Source organism: Watersipora subatra, chromosome 1 (assembly GCF_963576615.1).
Source record: "Watersipora subatra chromosome 1, tzWatSuba1.1, whole genome shotgun sequence".
Classification (NCBI taxonomy): Eukaryota; Metazoa; Bryozoa; class Gymnolaemata; order Cheilostomatida; family Watersiporidae; genus Watersipora; species Watersipora subatra.
The window spans coordinates 22,623,946-22,644,775 of NC_088708.1; the positions used below are offsets into that span (position 1 = coordinate 22,623,946).

General features: G+C 35.2%; 1 protein-coding gene across 2 annotated transcripts; it reads right to left on the reverse strand.

Moving 5' to 3' along the window:
• Positions 1-52: 52 nt before the first annotated feature.
• Positions 53-19,599, reverse strand: LOC137390392 (double-stranded RNA-binding protein Staufen homolog 2-like). Of its 2 annotated transcripts, none has more exons than XM_068076731.1 (14): positions 19,541-19,599; positions 15,022-15,182; positions 12,143-12,372; positions 11,802-12,021; positions 11,245-11,413; positions 9,495-9,733; positions 8,856-9,042; positions 4,920-5,094; positions 3,816-3,962; positions 3,355-3,558; positions 3,135-3,246; positions 1,767-1,900; positions 1,418-1,607; positions 53-341 (listed from the first exon to the last, which is right to left on the reverse strand). In XM_068076731.1, the coding sequence occupies exons 1-14, from the start codon at positions 19,582-19,584 to the stop codon at positions 187-189; spliced, it is 2,367 nt and encodes a 788-aa protein (XP_067932832.1). In that variant the 5' UTR covers positions 19,585-19,599; the 3' UTR covers positions 53-186. The 2 variants fall into 2 exon arrangements, with proteins under 2 accessions (XP_067932832.1, XP_067932827.1); XM_068076726.1 differs by having other exon boundaries at positions 11,799-12,021.
• Positions 19,600-20,830: the final 1,231 nt, after the last annotated feature.

Sequence of the window (20,830 nt, forward strand, 5' to 3'; positions counted from 1 at the left end):
TATTAGCTTATCAGAGTAGCGGCTTATATTGCTGCAAGTATGAAACCTCCACTGCAGTTTGGATGTTTTATTTCTAGACAGTCTTTGGTAGCAAGGTTTGCTATCAAATACCAACTTCAAAGGGGTTTGCAATTGAACATAAATATTAGCACCAAATTAGACAAAAACTGAAAATATCTGAAACTGCTATGGGGTGGCATATAATAACTTCTCCTTTATTGGAATGCCATGCTGTTCGGATTCTACTAGTTTAGATGATAATTCGGGTTTTTGGCCATTCAAGATTGGCTTGTCGGAATCTCCACAAGCATTTTGCTTCTCACGCTCTTCCATTTCATTGTCTACAAAATAGAAATGCATTACAAATATTTTACATGTGTGGTAAAAATACCTGCAGCACTAAGCAATTTTTAGCCCAGTTTATTCAACTCAACTGTTCGCTGAAAACATGTCGCCTTGCCACTATAGACTCTAATGGAATAAGTGCCTGTATTTAGATATGCTTTCAACTGCTCCTCATAGTGTCTATGCACTTACTAAGTACTTGGCATATGAAAACATTACAATTACTGTTTGTACTGCACGGCAAAACTATGACAAGAAAAAGCATTGTGAATATGAAAAACTTTGTTACAGAAAATAGCAGTTGGACTGACAATAACCATATATTAACAATAACATATTGTAAATTGGTATGCAATTGTTTCAGCAATGCAACTAAGTTCCACAAGTTTTTTCTGTTAAAATCTTTTAGCCCATCCTTGATATACGTGTACATTATTATTGTGGTACAGGCGCAGCTCACGTTTTCTTTTTGCAGAATCAAACCTAGAAACTTTCATCCTTCATTTGAAACTATCGAAGCATTAAACTGCTACTGAATAAAAATCCTGTATAGGTTTTATTACAGGCCAACATTACACAGACCAATATTATCATTGAAAACAACATCATAACCCTATCAAATGAGTTTTATGACGTTTGAGTAGTATGCTTTGATTTTAATAAAACAAAATTTTTAGGATACATATGATTTCATGGGTGTAATATTGAGGACAAATGATCTTTTCACGTCGAACATTTGGGCTAAAATATTTCCGATTGCCAAAACACTTGAAATGTTATATCGTTGTAGACTAAGCATCCAAAAAGCTTTTTTTCAAAAATGCAATTATATCAGCCAATAATGTGATAATACGCTGTTTGACTTTCATAATGGTATATTATAATTTTACAGGATTTATAAATATGTTAGGAAGCTACAATATATAGTAGTTTGAAGCAGTGAACAAAAATATGCTCCAGGAAAAGCTGAATTTAATGTGACACTGAACCACGACGCACGGTTTGGTTTCAAATTCCAATGTATGCACAGGTTTGAAAAGTTTGGCTTTTGACAGGTCTAAATCACGCTTACTTTTATGAGAGACAGGTGGAGTTGTCTCCTCAACACTATCATCGTCTCGGGCTGATTGAGCTAATTTGGTTAGGGCCTCTAATGCAGCCTTGTCATGGGAGTCATCGACAGTTGATGCTGATCCATGAAAGACTTGGGAGGGGTTGGTTTGTAAAGATACCACTGTCAGGCACATTGCAGTATTAGTACCCTTTAATAAGAAAGTAGATATATTTTCATTGATAAGGTTTACCTCCGGAATCATGACTCCTGCTACCAAATTTCACCTAGTAAATAAATGGCTCTAGCTAAGACGTCTACGGCGCCACATTTTATGGATTTCAGATTTTACGAGCATGTAACTCTTCACCTTGGGGAAATCTGTAAAATGAATAGCAAAGCCCATGCAACTGCCAAGGTACTCCAACTGTTCCCGTGAGCGTTTGAGGGGATGTTTGGGATGTTCTTTGGCAGGTAAAAGGGTTTCACCAACCACAGATTTACCTGAAATGAAATAAAAAACCATAAAACAAAGATATCATGTCTGCAAAGAGGATAGAAACATGCTATTTAGCAGTCAAACCTTGACATGCAAAATTAACTCGCTATGATATTTGTTGCATATGTCACACTCGTCCTGTCATTACAAACATTTTTATAACATATTGTATTTTGTTACATGTGTTCCACAGCTAAAAAACTTGCTGATAACTATCAATAACAGGTTCCTATCAATGGCCTTCACATTGAAAACATGATTTGAGGCGCAGCTTCAGCGATACATGCTTTGGATGGAGTATAGGTATATGATAGATATATGGAGCAAGTCTAAAGTAAACTGTATGAACATTAAAGTAACATAACATACGTATTTATCTGTTTTTACATTTAATGTTTTTTTTAATTTTAGCTTTAGTTACCGCATCCAACATCCTCAATTGAATATTGATTGATTTATTTATACGTTGTGTTGTTATACATGTACATGTATTTGGTATTTTTTTATATTTTAGCTTTAAATATCACATCCAACCTCTCCCCTTAAATCATAACTTATTTATATTTAGTGTTTTTGTATTTAATTTTTCTTATATTTCTATGTTCAGCCTCTCGACTGTCCCTCATTTCTTTATGACTCATCACTTGCGACTCTCTCTTCTTCGCTCCATTCTCACTTTCCTCCACATAATCTCCTTCCTCCACATAATCTCCTTCCTCCACATAATCTCCTTCCTCCACATAATCTCCTTCCTCCACATAATCTCCTTCCTCCACATAATCTCCTTCCTCCACATAATCACTACTACATGCAGATGGATGGGCGTTTTTAAATAATTGACTTTTATTAATACTGCTTATTCCTGTTCTACTGTAACTTCTTATCATAATTTTAAGGAAAAGATTGTTTTTCTTCCTCTACTGCTACTCCGACGGGCGCTAGTCTTGTGACACCATGATTTTAAAACTAAAATGGATGGCATGAAGCACTTTAATATTATTTAAGCTCCAAACTAAAAATATTGGTAAATTAAGGTAATTGAAATCAAGATTTGACTGTATACGGAGATATTTGAAAGACCTCTTTTTCTACTGGATCATTATATCTAGAAAGATCTGGTTAAAAATATAGAAATGGTAAATAGTTTGCCAAACAGTTTAAATACAAGTATAACACACAGAAAAATAGTATCTATGTTTAAGAAAATCCAAATAAGAATATTTTAGAAAAATTACCAACCTTTTTCAAGCAGCTCCTTAGCTAGAGAGGCTGCTAAATCTGCCTTGAAGGGAGGCATTGTCTGATTTATGGAGTCGGTCTGATAGTCCTTTCTTACTATGACTCCTGGCAGCTAAACACACCAGACAAATGACCAACCACAAAGCCTTTCTGACAGCAACCTTAAACTAGCATGAATGCTCAAGCTTTGCAATGCTCATGGTGCTTTTTATGCAGTTACCTTGGTTGACTGGGTAGAGTCCACGAAGGTCACATGCTTGTTGTGAGAGCTGCCAGCATGATCTGGAGACTTTAGCACAGACTTGCCAGGAGCAGGAAATGGTTGACTATAACCCATCTGCTGCAACATCTCTTCAGCAGCATTTCTCTTTGCCAGCTTTTTATTAGGGCCTTTACCTTGGCATATCTTCTCATTACATTCCACCTACCAATCATAGAAGAGTTTCGCTATTTAATTACATTCCACCGACCAACCATAGAAGAGTTTCACTATTTAATTTGAATTTGACATGAGCTCTCCGTTAAAAGTTTTAAGAAAAATTGGGTGGCCATGTTAACTGTTTTATTTGCATTATTTACATTAAATAAAATATAGACATGTGTTACTTTAAAGATTATAGAGGTAAAAAAGTAGACAGTAACTAAACATCTTTGAAATCCTTTGACACTGAGTACATGTACCTCCATGATAAACTCTCTTCTCCTTGGTAGCCCGTGCTCCATGACGAGTGAATAGACTGGCTCTTTCCTCTTATTTGCCTGCTGTATTTGTATCAGTCTACTAATTGGATTTATCCCTGAACCGTACTCGACATTCGCCTTTTGCATCTGAAAACACGAATAATGAACTTTTGATCTATTGGGTGGCGAATCCTTTTCAAGGAAAGTTTGTACTACCGAAACGCTGGTACTACAAGGTTTGAAAGAATGACATGACATGTGTACTACTACAGCTCAAATACCTAAACCATAAAACAGCATCCTAACATACAAGTAGTTATCACAACTTTAAGTGCTAGCAACCTGACAGTCTCGAGTGCTACGTGAGATCATCAGGTTTGCTGATAAAACACCTACTATTCACAACTATTCAAATATGCTGCGAGTAGGACAATTTACCCAGGTGTAATAGCGCCGGATGTAATAGCGTCGGATGTTATAGCGCCGGATGTAATCATGTAAATCATGGAGGATGCAATATGTTTTCTCAACCTCTAACCACGGCTTCAGGCAGACCGGCAAGACTCTTATTACAGTAAAGGTTACCAAATAAAGCTACTCCATGATAGAAACCTCTTTAAAACATTAGCTCAGAAGGTTTAAATATAACTGCTTTGTTACTGCAGATATTTTGAACAAGTTTTAGGAAATTCTAAAAATGAGCACCCACCTTTTTTTATTTCTAAAGACAATGTAATTGCTAAGTTAGATATAGACTAAATAAAATTTTGTAAAACTTGAGTGTTTCTCAAATCGCTTAAAATAATAAAAACAAAAATTGAATAGGCATTTTCAATTCTTTCTATTATTTTTTAGAACTAACGAAGTCTATTTGCAGGTGTAAGCAGAAAAGTTACTAGTGAAAGATATTCAAAAACATGATGAAATCTAATAGACTAAGCTGCGACCGGTGCCATAATCTCAGGTAAGCAGAAATTCTTGAGAGTTCACTTCAAAAGGCTTCCAATTAGCATAAAAATATGGTCAAAATCTTTCTTTGACCATATTCTGTCAGAATGCTGCTCAAATTGCACCAGACCATGCACCAGACCACTGTTTTCCCACCTTAATCAAATTTCGATTCTTTTTTTTATTGGCAACATTTTTCACACGAGGCTTTGAGATGGCGGTTGGCTGCTCAAGCTCATTCAACTTCGCTAGCATCATCTCAGCAGCCACCTTCTTGCTCTTGCGTTTACTGTTTCCTTCACCATCAGATGTCAAGTCTCCGCATACACATCTGGAGCAATCGGAATTGGATAAAAACCATGGTCAGATCGATAGAGAGACAAACTGAAGAGCTCAGTAGTAGGTCACAATTAAGAAAATATTGAGTAAATATAATATACATATGGTACATAATATTACATTATATATAATATAAAAATATTGAATAAAATGTAAACATTGTTTTAGACCTAACAATGTTTATTTTCCAACCAAAGTTTTGTGTTGTATGTGCTAATGTGTGTTAAAATGTTAAGCAGGGTTGTGATGCATTTGAATTGCACTGTATCATTGCAGTGTATTAAACAATAATGTTGCAGTGCATTACGGCTTTTTAAAGTACAGTAGACATTTATTGCTATGACGCTCCAACAATCAAACCTCTACATACTGTCAAACCTCTACACACAGTCAAACCTCTACACACAGTCAAACCTCTACACACAGTCAAACCTCTACACACGTCAAACCTCTACACACGTCAAACCTCTACACACAGTCAAACCTCTACATACAGTCAAACCTCTACATACAGTCAAACCTCTACATACAGTCAAACCTCTACATACAGTCAAACCTCTACATACAGTCAAACCTCTACATACAGTCAAACCTCTACATACAGTCAAACCTCTACACACAGTCAAACCTCTACATACAGTCAAACCTCTACATACAGTCAAACCTCTAAATACAGTCAAACCTTCACATACAGTAAAGCATCAGTTCACAATCACCAATAATATATGAATCTTTTGATAGTTGACGTAAAATGTGAACAATTATTTGACTCAACATATAAAGTCATTTCCAATACAAGATGTTCAAAGTTTCTTGAAAAACTTCAGTTTAGTAAATCAGTACATATACAGTGTGCCCTCCGCATTGTACCATGTTATGCGAAAAATTGCATAACAGGATACAATGACCCTGTTATGCAATTTTTTTGCCCGGCAATGTAGATCACGCTGATGTTTCGCCCTCTCCATACGAAATCAACCAAAATTTTTCTGGAAATTCAAATTTGGCAGTCGGTGTACTGATTACGTTGGAATATCAAATATGCCAATATTTCATTTGCCAAAATATCTCTAACAACAAATGAAAGAGATACAATGCTTGATCCGGCTCAATTCGGTGTTATTCATTATTAGTTATTGTGGAAATGAAACTGAAAACAAATAGGTGATCAAATTTTAATGATGAAAAAATTGAAGTTCAGTAAAATAGTTACAAATTCTTACTAAAACTTAGCTTTAGTAAGTATGTGTTTAATATGCTAAATTCATTTAAATTAAAATCAATGTTTATGTTATACATCTGCCTCAAAAGTAAGAACTCCCTATGGTACGTACTGCACATAGTACATTGTAATGTTACATTTTATTGCTGACCATAACTGCTGAATGCACTAAAGTTACTGAAGGTAACCATAGTTACTAAGGTTAACATACTATTTTGTAATTAATTTTTAATATGAACAGTACATATATAAAATTTTGATGATTTTTACTAAGGGGTGTTTGCATTAGATATTTATTATGGGTTTCTATACCCCTCTATACAAAATTTTCGCCTTATAATGCAAACACTGAAGAGAATTAAAATCGTATGGCGAGGGTCCTCTGTATATTCAGCTCACCTTCAGATAGTTTGTTTTTAAATGGCTTGAATAATATTAAATTGCGATTCACACCTTGTTTAGTTTTACAATCATGGATTTTATGAAGACTAGTGCGAGTGGGAGCAGCGATAGAAAATGGAAGATGGCAATGCTTTTAGTACTACAATAATAGAAACTCTCCAACAAAATCACTGTAACTGTCTAATAGTTTTCAAGAAATGAATCTGGTGTGAACAAAACAGCGAGAAATGAGTGAAAGTGTAGAGCCTGGCTGTGGTAATCAAAAGTAAAATTTGAAAAAATGTCACATATAAAAACAAAAGAATATATGAACAAGCTATGAGTATTTATATAATTTTTATGTATTCATGTCAACTTTATAAATAAGCTATGCTTATTTATAAAGTTGACAGCTTAAGTTTGACGAGCTCCACATCTTTATCATGACCTTTACCTATTCACAGTCCATTTCCAATATCACCAAGGCTACACCTCCATTTGTCTGTCTTCAACTTAAAAGCTATATGAGAACAAAAACATTTTGTTATCTATTATTATTTAGTAACTTGAATAGAGTTTAGTGTATTTTACATTTAGTTTTCACATACATCTTATATCAAGCATTTGCATTAATGGTGTATGTAATTACCCGAAAAACTTGCTGTCAAGTATTTTAGGCTGTGGAATGACTTAAATAAAACACAATGTGTTATCAAAAGAATTTTTGCTCTAACGTGCAACAGCAAGGTTAGAAAGAATCATGATTTTTTTAAAAAAACGTATTTTTGTTATTTAAATCGGATTTTTTTGAAAAAATCAATTACCAGCTTTTTTTCATAACCGCTAACATAATATTGTTTTATTTTGTTGAAGTGTGCCACATGAAAACATTAGCAACATAACAAAACAGCTTTGCATCACTTCAATATATTAAAACCTTGTTTTTATTGTAATTTTGACCAAGTTGTGCAGTTCATATTCACAGTATACCCTCTATAAGTCCCATTTTTTGACATGGAAAAATCAAAAAGATCATCAAACATGATTTTTAAATCAATGATTTAAATCGTTTGATTTTAATCGGCCAACCCTGTACAACGGTCTCAACATATGAAGCGAATATTGGAATGAATTGCTCGTGTCTATACAAATTTTATCTGTTCCGAGAGTTGTTTTGAATATTCAAATTATCGAATGTTAGAGCAAATATTCCTGTAAGAATACGTTCAATTTATTTCTCAGCCCTAATAACTCTTTAATAAATAATGCAGACAACTACACGTAGCACTAAAAGTGTATTATATAGAACTATGTAAGAAGGTATGTAAAAAAAACAAAATCGTATTTAAAAAACAACCAAATTGATGCAAAATAATTAATAAAACAGGTTTTTGTTACTTATCTCATGGACCGGATAATGGTGGTGTAGGCTTGGTACATTCGCAACTTGAGATGATCATAGATTTAAACATGTAACTTACTGTATCTTAAAGTTGAAGATCAAATTAACTTATATTTATAGTTGCTAACGCTTACAATTGCTTTTCAATTTTTATCAACCTCTTCACATTCGCTCACGAAACATACCCTTGCAAGACTGAGAAACTTAAAACAACGTACCTTACTTTTCGGACTATTAACCACACCCTATATAAACCGCATCTGCTTTATTTTTAAAAAACTGATAATAAAACAATACATAGGTCGCACCTTTTGTATAGGCCGCAGAACTCATGACGGTGCTTTTTAACACAGCAGCAACTTTGCTGGCTAATACGGAACAGTGCCATTAGGCACTGTTCCGTATTAACCAGCAGTTCCGACGCTTTTTAACCCAGTGCCTAACGGAACAGTGCCGTTAGGCATTGTTTCATTTTTCCTTTCACCGCTAGAAGCGCACTAACCGGAGATTCCAGTTAATGCATCTAAGCGGTGAAAGAAAAAACCACAGAATAGCCGCACCCTTATATAAGCTGCATGACTCAAAACATCAGAAAAAAGTAGTGGCTAATAGTCCGAAAAGTACGGTATGTTAGAAACTTCTTCCGAGTGTATAGCCAAATATTTTCTTTAGCTTTCTAGAAAATTTATATGTAGATTAGAGGTTTGAATGTATAAGGACATGACAAGAATATCATTCACCTCCCTACCTAGTCACAAAGGTTCTCATGTGAGGTGGGCCTGACTCATGCATCACCTCAAATGTTATTGTTTTGTCTAGTCTTAGAGCAATCTCATGCACCTGACTGATCTCAGACTTTCCAGACCCGGCAGACTCTTCTGCACTGGGCGAATCGGCAGACGGGGATGGAGCATCAGGCTGCTCCTCGTCTTCCTCTGTGAAATATGCAGCAGTAAATGATGGTACTCACCTTTTACATACCTAGTCTTTGAGCTAGACAATGCGTTATATTTCATGCGCTTATTCATTGTCTATACCACGTAATCTCTGAACTTCCCCTTCAGTAACTGACTAATCTACAACTGCATGAAATTTAGGAACACATTTTAGTTGTGGTAAGGCAATATTCTACATTTAAAACACCTGAAATAAAACAGCTATACAGCTACAAAATTATTTTAAACAGTCTCGGTGTCTGCAGAACTTATACAGTCCCTACTTTGTTCCTCTAACAATGAAGTTGGCTATTTGTAAAATCTCAGTAGGAGCGAGATTAAATGTTTGTAGATTCTTGTCTGGTGGAAAATGTATTTCTTTGTCCCGTGGAGACAATAATGAACTACTTTTCGCATCACAGTCTATCATCTATCGAAGAGATTGGCCTTACCAGCAGCATCAGGCTCATTAGCTTCAGAACTTGCGGGCTCATTAGCGATCTCTCCATCATTGACATGCTGGTAAAAGTCAAAGTTATGCTGACTTTTCAGCATCCTGAGAGCCCGACTGGCAGCATTGTGACGAGCTAATTGCTTGTTTGCACCTTGTCCTCGAAACTCGTGTCTGCCAAGCCTGAGCACGACTGAATACAACGGGTTCACTCGAGGACGAAATGTGGGAGGTAAGAACCTGTGCATAAACAGCGTAATATTACCAAGAGGTGTTATCAGTGTATTTCTGTATAAATCTTAACCAAAGTCGATTATCCCATATCGATACATGTACTCATGTAACTTATATAATAAAACAGCATAGTCTCAATATTTTATTGTAAAAAAGCTGATTTCATTGAATGAGCTCACTTCCTCATAAAATGAAGGCCCAGAAAGACAAGCGCCATTCTTTAAGGAAAGTGATGAGAAGAAACTCAGCCTTTAGTGGCAACATAGTAAATACTTTTTAGTAGCGTAGACAACTTCGTGTTCAAAAACATTCAAAGTCCATAGGAATGCTAACCTTTATCAAACATGTTAACCATACATCTCTGGATAACAAATGAAGTTGACAAATGGAAAGCAGTGATCAGACATATCCTTTTGCATAATCATGATTTAGTACTCACTTAGCATGCAAACAAGTTTGAGAATATATGCTCTTTGATAGTATCCAAAATTAAATTTTCAAAATAAACGAAATTAAAATATTCTAGAAAGATGCTAACCAACACAATTATCTAGCTAATAACAACTCCCTGAAACCAAGTGATTAAGTGAAATATATTCGAGGGAAGAGCTGAAGACCGCTGTATACCATATTTTACTGTAACTACAGCGCTGTAAATTATGAAACCACCTGACAATTTAAGCGACATTTCCTGGTAGCAATGATTTACTACATTAATATTACTAGAAATCTGCCAAACACCATATACTATTAGGTACATGCAGAGTTTTCTACCAATTAATATGGAGTGAGTTTCCAAAAACCAGCAATTGGCAATTAACTTTTTCACTAAAAAAGAGTATGCAACTGAACTTGACAAAACTAGAAAAATAGCCTAGTTATTTGTTCATTGTTTTCTTAATTAACTTTGTGATACTATTGGAACATAATTTGAACAACTCTTGTGATAATTGGTAGCCCTAGAAAGGGCTAACAACTATGACAAGAGGGACGTGTAAAGAGAAAGGGTTACCTTTTATACTTAGTAATACAGGATAATACTAATTCCATCATCTCACCTATAAAATGAGACCTAAAAGCTTTTGCTTTATTTAGCTAGAATAAAGAGAAATGTCTACATCTAGTGATGCACTATATACAGTAATTAAATGGATTAAGATGGCTCCAGCAAGAGTGCCAAGATGAACAACCCTCTCAAATTATTAGTTGTTTCATAATTTCTGACAGCACTGTGTTTGGGCCTCTATACACAACTTAAAATGAGGAGTAATAGCTTATTGCCCGTCATGCATTATCTATTCTTTATAAGGGTTATACTTTTATACTATTGCCTGTCATTTATCATCAGCTTTTCATACTTTCATGTAATTATTAACAAAGAATGGGTAGAGGCCGACCAACCTAACATGAAAAATTTCTGAGCAAACTGCAAACACAAACTGAAAAGTTTATCTAAAACAAAAATGACAATATTTTTGATAAATTAATAAAACATAGCCCGAGAGTAGAGAGCATACATATTAGAATAGATGGGTGGATAGCGATAGAAGCAATCCGGAACGTGATAGAGGTAGTTGGGAGGCAGTTGTGGAACACGAGGCGGTTCTATATTGATATACTCTGGATGTTCACCGAGTTTCATGGCCAGAGCATTCAGTTCCACAGTTGGGGTGACTGTTGCTACTTCTGCAACAGACCGACCAGCGATACCTTAGATAGACCAATATAAAGTATGTACTGTAGGAATCATAGAGCTTCAACTACAGTAAAGATAAACAGACATCTAGCAATATAGTTGAACGAATTAACCACGAAGAGTTCAACCTTGGTATTTAGCCGTTCAGTAAATATTGTTTTTGGCACAAAAACTTGGAGAGTGTCCAACATTCGTAAACCACTATTGACAGCATGCATCGCTGATGTCCAAGAAAAAAGGCAAGGGAAACAGAAAGCAGTAAGTGCACTTGTACCACATTCAATTTGTATTAATAGCATGGATATCATAGAAAGTACAAAGCTACCAACAGCCCATCGCGGTAATGAGAATACAGCATGGTCAGTCAGTGCTTACTACGTTTTTCTGGTGAGGCTGGAGTGGGGGGCGCTACAGGTGACTTTGTAGCCGGTCGAGTGAGCTTCGTCTGATTAATAGCCATCTCACCGGCAGCATGCTGTGCCCTCTTGATACTTGAACCAGTGGCGAGGTATGTCTCGGTACCGAGATCCAACCTGATCTTGAATTCTTTTCGATGAGCTGGTCCTTTTTCATCTACCAGTACATACTTATGCGCCACCTGGAAGCATTACAGATGGTAAGTCATATATTTGTCTCAAACATAATGCTGAACAGCAGCAACACAAGTTTGACAAGCAAGATGTTCAATTCTTATTTCAAGGAAAAAGGTAAGTAAACACCTTATTAAATCGTGCCAGTTCATTCACGAGACACATTGGGGTTTTCTCTTTTGTGTTTGTCGTACTTGCGTGATTGTCGAGATGATTTTTTGAGTCTCTTGTTGCAGATTTGCGCATGTCCGATGTAACGTGCAGAATACCCTTTTGCGGTTTCTGATGAGAAGCTGTGTCACCAGAAACAGCGGTTGGTGTTGCCTGCACCCCGACATCAGTGCTTTTAGAGGCAGCATCTGCAAAAGAATTCATCAAATTCATGAAAACTGTCGCAATTCCAGCATTTTTTCTTCTAAAAGGAAGACAATGATAGCGAAGTGTTGATGAACTGCAAAACTGTCAACAGCAACTAAAACTTTATTATTCGTAAGACCAAGACTATGGAAAGATAACGCTCAAACATTTAAGTGAGCTTGTACAAAACTGTATTGGTTACTCTGCTACAGAATTGAAGCAATCAAGTAGCTACCATCTGATTATCATTCAGTAAACTTGGTAGATTTGTCACGATAAAAAAGAAAATACTTATGCATTCACAATCTCAGCAACAGTACTAGACACTTGCCCATGAATGCCAAAGAATATCTCGATGCCGAACAAAGTTTCATTAGCAAAACCATAGCCTGTGTCGACCAGAACAAATAAACTCTGAATAGCAAGCAATATACAAAAATTTGTTTTTTTTTAATAATCACGTGTAATTTCGATGCCGTTTTTAGTCATTTTTTTACTAATACAAACCACCTACAAAACAGTAGTACAGTCATAACTCATAGCTCGTATGTCAATATTCTCGTATCTCAATGCAATATTTCCTATATAAAATAACTAAATACAAATTAATCCATTCCAATGCTATGAAAAACTACCTAAAACAGGATATTACAACGGAAAAACGTATTTTTAATTGTTGTAATTCACTACCTACGCTTACAAAGTAACAAATACCTAGTTAGGAGTTATGATCTACAATAAAATGTAACATTACTAAGTACAGCAGTGTATGGAGTTCTTACTTTTAACACATACGTAGTGGCTAACGGTAGTGTGAGAGAGACTTTGGTACACTCAACTTTGGTGACGCTACGTAACAAACTTTGAATTTAACTTCAATGAATTTAGCTTACAAAACACACACTTAAAGCTAAATTTTAATCTTTCACTAAACTTACTTTAATTATGTCTTCATTTTGATTTTTAATTATGTTTCCGGCTTGGCACTGTTTGCCTCGCTTTCACTATAATTTTTAACCGACCTTTTAAAAACTTTGTTAAACTGATTTGACGAAAAAGGCCGAGCGAGGCTGTTCTCAAAAACTTGGCCATTTAATGGCCAACGTGAACCAGCTTGTATCTCAAACGGTTTTCACATTTCAAGGCAGGAACTTGCTCAAAATTTTTCTTGTATCTCGATTTTTCCACATGTTGAGGCACTCGTATGTCGAGGTATGACTGTATTGTCAAAAGGGGCACCAAGTCAACAGCGGCTACGTTCTAGCAGTAACATGACTGCTTTCAAAATTAAATATCTAATAATTGTCTATTCCAACAACCTATTCATAGAAACTAAAGATTAATTAAGGTGAAAAAAATTGGAGAGGAGAATAGTTAGCAACCATCAAATGGTGTAAAACAATCAAACAGATTTGATGACTAAGTTAACCTAAGAAGGACATTTGAACTCCATACAGAGTCTTCATTGGTAGGTAGACAATACGGTGCCACAGGGATTATATGATGTGTTTTCTCCACAGCTGGTATGAAATGCATGAAAGGTAATTTTTCATTTTTAAAATAGTAAATCTCTCATCCAAAGTACCAACCTTATATCGGATGGTGGACTGATTAAAGCACATAAATTACATAATTTTACTATTAAATATTTCAATACATCAGAGTCTTGGCTTTCGAATGAGCCTATATTCAATACACAAAGAATAATAGAACTATGAAAAACGGGGTGTCAAAAGTACGTCCTGCAAAAAAAAACACTTGGTTCAGGTACTCAAAATGTGGCGTCATAATTCTCATTTAGCCTTAGGTCGTCGATCCCTTTTACTGCCATTGAGGCTGCGTTTTTCTGTGACATTCGGTGCTGTTAAACCCGGAAAGCGCTAATAATAAACTAAGATTCTAGATAATCAACAATGCCCGCGATCGTGCTAACACCCGACCAATACAAACACATGTTCAGGGTTAATTAATTATGCTTCAATAAATGTACTGTCGTTGATCAAGGTAATGAAATCACATCGATTAAATTATGACCTCCGGTTGCGTGGCCCTAGGACTAAATGTCAATCGCACTTTCGCGAGATCACGCAATGCTGGAAATTAATTAGTCTCAGTCGTCACCCGTAACATCGCATTAAAAATAAAGAGCTAGTGCATAATATCATCGGGAAAATATAGTATGGTTCTTGAAGTCTGAGGTACTTATCATAGAAATAATATGTACATGGAGAACTAATGACACATTCCTTTGTCATCTTCATTCGTTCTCTGGAGTTGTCCTACCTTCGCCTGCCACTAGCGTCATTATCGTCACTTTCGTAGTTGATAAATAAGCGGTAAGAGCACACAACAACGAATATGAGAATTGTGACGTCACAATTTTCGAGACTATGCCAGTAAACTTTTTCGCGGTAGAGCTCTGGGAAAATCCTATAAACACCAACCAATGTCTGTCTCACCATGGCAAACAATAGCTCATTCGAAAGCCAAGACTCTGATGTATTGAAATATAAAATAAAAAAATTATGTAATTTATGTGCTTTAAATGATATATTGAATCATGATTTTCGATCACTGGCGTGTATGCTCTAAGCATCATATGCAAATGCATTGCCATAAAGAGATCTGTAGCAAAACAAATACTTCCATACCAATGATAACAGTGCGTGTTCTTTGGATCTTTGATGAGCCTTCACTAGGATTTTCAACTTTTAATCCTACTCCAACTGTTTCACCACCCTTGGATGAAGCAGTTGGATTAGGAAGTCCTTTCGTTGTCTCCGTGTCCAGCATTGCAGGCTTCTGTGAAGCACTAAAATGATTTGTTACAATACAGTACCAATAATCACTTCCTTTACACAGTAGACTAGCATAGAAAATACAAATGAAAATAATGTTGATTATACTTCAAAAAGATGGTAAAACCTAATTAGAGAACGTATGAATTTGAAATTGTTTTCAGGCTTTGTCATCTTAGCCTTATCTCACCTCTCCCATACCTGCTGTGATGTAGGTTAGTTCTTAGAGACAGACTTGGGCTTACAGAACATTTAATGCAGTTACCGCAAAGCCTCTATTTGGTGCTATATTTTTCAACTCTTAATCTATAGTGGTATTTTATTAGACTTGGTGTTCAAATAAAGAGTGGCACTGTATCCTTCGACTAGCTAGTCAGAATTTTTGTTAAATAAATTTAACCTTTTTACGTATGAAGTGATGATAATGTTGCCTATATTTTGCATTCTCCTTTGGCGGAGCGACATTAATGTCACCGGCCTCAGGACTTCTGCTACACCGTTTTTCATATACGTCAAAGTATCAGACCAAGTTAAATGAGGAACTATGAGAAAAAGCTAGATACAGTTACAGTCAAACATGGATAACTCGAACTTCACGGGACCGAGCGAAAGTGTTCGAGTTATCAGAGCGTTCAAGTTATCAGAGCACTGTCACAAGTCCATGTATTTATTTATTAGTAGATACATGCACATATACAAACTATAATAGAAATCAAAAGCATAAATGGCTTGTTTCAAATTAAATGCTTCGAATGTAAAGTTTAAAACTTTTTTATCAAAAAGTATAGGAGATTTTTCTATCACTTGAGATTGTTTTGTTGTTTGAGGTGATGTTATTGCCAGGACATTTTTTAGATTAAAATTGGCAAAACTTGATCGTTGTTGAAATGCTCAGAAGAAAAGACATCTTTTTCTTTTGAGCGTTTTAAGCGAGATTAATTTTGCCGATTTTTCTTGAAGTTTATGCAAAGGTCACCTCACTTTTCCATGCTTCCGAAAGGCGATCGCTAAGCGGATGTTTGGTAAAAACCAAAATTCACCAAACCTTTAGAAAAGTCATTGACAAAAATATTTTGCCGACGGTGGTAATAACGACGCCTATGATTTACGAAAAGTTGAGGTTTACCTCTATGACTTGGAATAAAGTGATTTTCTAAAGCGATAACAATCGTCTTGGTAGCCGTTGGGCAAAAAACTGTTCGAGTTAACAGAGTTGAGGTCGAGTTATCTAAAGCAATTTATCATTACGTGGGAACGGACCAAAGAAACCGTTCGAGTTAACCATGTGTTCGAGCTATCCATGGGCGAGTTATCCATGTTTGACTGTATTAATTATTTCAATGGTGTCGCTTTCAAAGTTTTATTATTATGAGCAATCTTTTAAAGTTTCAAGTTAGAGTTAGAAAACAGACTTCAATACAGTAGGCTCTCCTACAACGTAAATTATTTGTTCCAGGAATGTTTACGTTATAAGGAATTACGTGATATGAACAGTAAAATACATGTAAATTGTCTAATCCGTTCCGAGATATTTCCAAACTCACCCTTTTGGCCATGCGAAAAGGAAAAACTTGACTTAACTCTTTTAATTTGTAGGTTGTACTGTAACTGCATTATTATTGGTTTGCATCGACAAATTTTCTTCTTTTTATGATCAATCTCACTGGTTTTATAGACCATAATGTTACAACAAGTTGATGGGGACTGCACATTGTCGACGTTCAATTACAACAATTTTCTTTTTTTAAACAGTTATGTCTATTCTGCAAAGTAAAACTAATAACAAATATTTTTTAATTATACAACAAGGCAAAACAACAAAACCTTTTTATTATAAAGAGCGGTTCCATCTGGTCCTGGTCTATCTGTATCCAGGTGTCAAGGTTAGGATAAAAAATAACTGTAGACGATACTCCTACTTGTGACATTCAAATTGGTAGACCAACGCTGTAAGACCTGCACCAATCGATCGCCTTCAAGCATTTATAAACAATTGCACATTTATCTATTCTCTGTTTTGTCGACACATTTGACGATTTATTACGACGAACTAGAATGTCGTGAGTTATATATAATAGATATAACGCTATAACATTTTTTTTCTTTTGCAAGTGCGGCAAGTTAAATTAACATTCAAATCGAATTCGAAAATTCACCTGACTTGACATTTTGGAATCTTTTACATAGTACGAAGCAAAAATTTCGTATGAATTTTTATGTTATCTGGAATTTAAGTTATAGGAGTTATACGTTATAGGAGCGTCCATTGTACTCTATAACAATGGCTGCTATTGCGGCGTACGCTGTTCCTGAAGAGCATTTTCATCATTCATCAAAACACTCATGTCAGATTGTAAACCACATTATGGACGAATCTGAAGACGATGGATCGGATTTAAACTATAGTGATTTCGAATCTGAGTGTAGTTCTGATGACTGTGACGATCGATCTTTTCAGGTACACCATCACTAAAACCATGGCAACCACTACAGCAACGAAAGAATTAATTGTTACTGATGTAACTGAGTTATTATTAGTACCATTTTGGGACAGTTTTCTACTGATCAATTTCTATTATGGGTTCATAAAGATCAAAGAATGTCAAAGTGACGACCAAATGAAAGGCGGCGTTCAAATAGAGGTTTTACGGTATGTTGTAGCACTCCCTTTCTACAGGAATTATAGTATGGTATAGTAAATTTACTTTGGACAAATAGCAGAATCAAACTAGATTGAAATAAATATTGCAGAAAGTTCACAACCAGTCTGCCTAAAACACGATGCTGCTATGCAGGATTAAAGCTAATAACCTAACTTTCGATTTCAACATGCTTTCCATTGTTATTGGTAAATCCTGGCCAAACAGAATACAAATGATGTAAATGTTTAGGCCAGTCTTGCCGTCAGTTAACCTATATAAACTATGACGGCGCAGAGGCTACCAAAACTTTTTGTTTTGGAAACTAATCTAGTTTTAGGATTGCGACTAAAACAACTATATAATATATAATAATGTTGCACTAATGTTCATATACATTTTATACAAAAACTATTGTCATCAGGTACTTTAGTTTGCTAAAATCATTCTTTTTCCATCTCATCTACTACAGAAACATGTTATATTTGTGAAAGAAAAAATACTAATTAAATTGGTAAATTACACGCTTTAAAATATTGATAATGCAACACGGTTTGTAGTGATAAAAAAATAACGGTAGGTCCAAAAGAATTTGAATGCCTAAAAACCAAAGACTTCAGAGATTAGAGTTTTTACAAAACACTGAATTTGTCAAATAACAATGTGTTTGTAAAGCCTGCTAAAACCTCCGGCAAAATGTACATAAATATTTGCTGTGGCTACACACACTGACTAAATACAGTTAGACTCGGCCATATGAAGACCACCACCTCCTTGCTAAGATTTTTTAGTATTATTATTGAAGTACTGTCGGATACCAATTATCCAACATAGATATTTAAAAATTTGCAATAACAATATCACTTATGCAGCTATTTCCAGTTATATTTTTGCTCAATAAAAATAATACTACATGTCAGCTATAAAAATCAGCCATGCACAAAATTATTTTAGGTTTATGAAATGAATTGAACTAGAGTAATAATTTTGTGTTTCAGGAGGCTTAATTGCATCAAGAATTACCTGCAAGGCTTTAGGAACAGTTTCAATTTACACCAGTAGCGTTTTTATATATATGTTGCAAATGAGAATATCTATATATAAATAGATGTAATGACAGCGAATCTAATGATAAATCAGCTGGCATAACAAATTATTAAAATGAAACCCATATTATTTTCTTTGAGAATCAATACTTTTGGCCAATCAAAGATGTTTTGGATTCTTCTCTACTAACATAGACCAATATGTAGACCTGACACAACAAGGCCTTGCCAAAGCTTTGTTGTATCAGGTCAAAATACTGGTCATTCATTGCCAACATATTGTCAACATGTTGGCTCTGTCAACAACATATTTCATCTGTGTGTAGCAGTGAACTATGAAAATTATTTATAAGTAGCCAGACAAAAACTAGCACTAGCTGGTTTGAATGTCAATGTTACCAAATATAACTAATGTTGATATTATATAAGATACTGAAATCTCTATAACAGTTTTTTATGATACACTACTAAGACTAACATGAAAAAAGCGATTACACGAAAGCCATCACTTTGCTAAAAATTCCCATAGCCAATTCATCAAAAACTATAGTAAATTATTGGAGAATGATCAACAAACCGACGAAAGAGGAGTAAAGCAATGAAAAAGCAGTATTAATAAAACAATTTGTTCACAACATATTTCAATGCTAGCAAACTGCGATCCACAAAAAAGGTTAAATAATCTACCTCAATAGCTTCTCTGGGTATTCGTTTCGTTTAGAAGAGTTCATGTTTCCAACTATAGTAAGCAGGATGCAAATGAAATGAGCGTGTTGAACGTGATTATTCACGTTATTACGCTGGTGCAATCTCTAAAAAGTAATATATCACCATTTGCATTGAAAATAATGTACTTGATATTATATCCTTTTGAGGCCCCATGTACAGTGGTGTGCATAAACTTGGAATCACCAGTTAAATCTTCAAATATGTATGTTTATATGCTGTTGTCTAAGAAATTCTTTGGAGTTAAGTGCCTCAACCCCATCAATATATATATCATTTGAAAGGGAAAATTCTGAAGAACAAGATGATGCCAAATATTCGAAAATATTCTCAGATTTTTATCGCTGGGGGTGGATCTACCGAAAGGCAGACTTATTGCAGGCTATGAATGTTGTTAGTGAAAATTGATAAAATAGGATACAAACAAACTCTTTTATACAAATTGGTGGCTCTGAAAAGGACCGTTGGGTTATTGTTGGTCTTCAGAAGGACTGGTAAGGTGTCTTGAGCTGAGCATTAGTATTTTATTGGCCAGCCCTTGTTCTTGATCACCATCTGACACCGTCGAGGCATGCTGTTTACCAACTTTCTGAGCTCTAAGGATTAATAGAGGATTAATATAAATCACTCAGAAATGATTGTGTTAAATCAATCAATGCATTGTTTGAAAGCACATCTTCTGCTGATCAGATTGATATATAATATCTGGCATGGCATCATAATTGGCGGGAAAATAGAAAGCAAATGGAAGATCCATTCGATATAGAGTGAACAAAACAATGTGATTCCAAGTTTATGCACACCACTGTAGGCTATCTTTTCCAAACAATATTTACATTTTCTTGTATTAAAAAAACGGTAACAAACGTACGATACAATAAAGAAGTTCAAAGACGTTCCAGAATACTTGTGAGTAAGTATGTAATTTTTTACGATATACATAATTTTGGAAGTACGTATTGTAATTGCTATGTGCAACAATGGGGAGAAAAAGTGCTTAAAATAAGGATGTTCTCATAATATATTTGTTTTAACATTCAAAACAACTTACACTGCAATTTTGTTCACTCACATATACTAACAATACGATTCATTTCGTTTAGAAAGACAAACAGTAAAGAAATTGCGGGATTGACATGTTTTCGCCAAGTCTATCCAGCACCCATCTCCAACTGACAGCAAACCAAATCGAGACCGGAAATGTTTGGAGAATTGAAAATATCAGACGATTTCGCTGCGCCAGGAAATCGG

Bases quoted from the DNA above. Each gene is read 5' to 3' on its own strand.
- LOC137390392 (XM_068076726.1), bottom strand. From the start codon at position 19,584: ATGAACTCTTCTAAACGAAACGAATACCCAGAGAAGCTATTGAG. The intron at 9,734-11,244 runs GTATGCTCTCTA...GTTTATGCACAG, and splicing joins CCACCCATCTATTCTAATAT to GTTCTTACCTCCCACATTTC. The intron at 3,247-3,354 runs GTAACTGCATAA...TGGTGTGTTTAG, and splicing joins ACTCTACCCAGTCAACCAAG to CTGCCAGGAGTCATAGTAAG.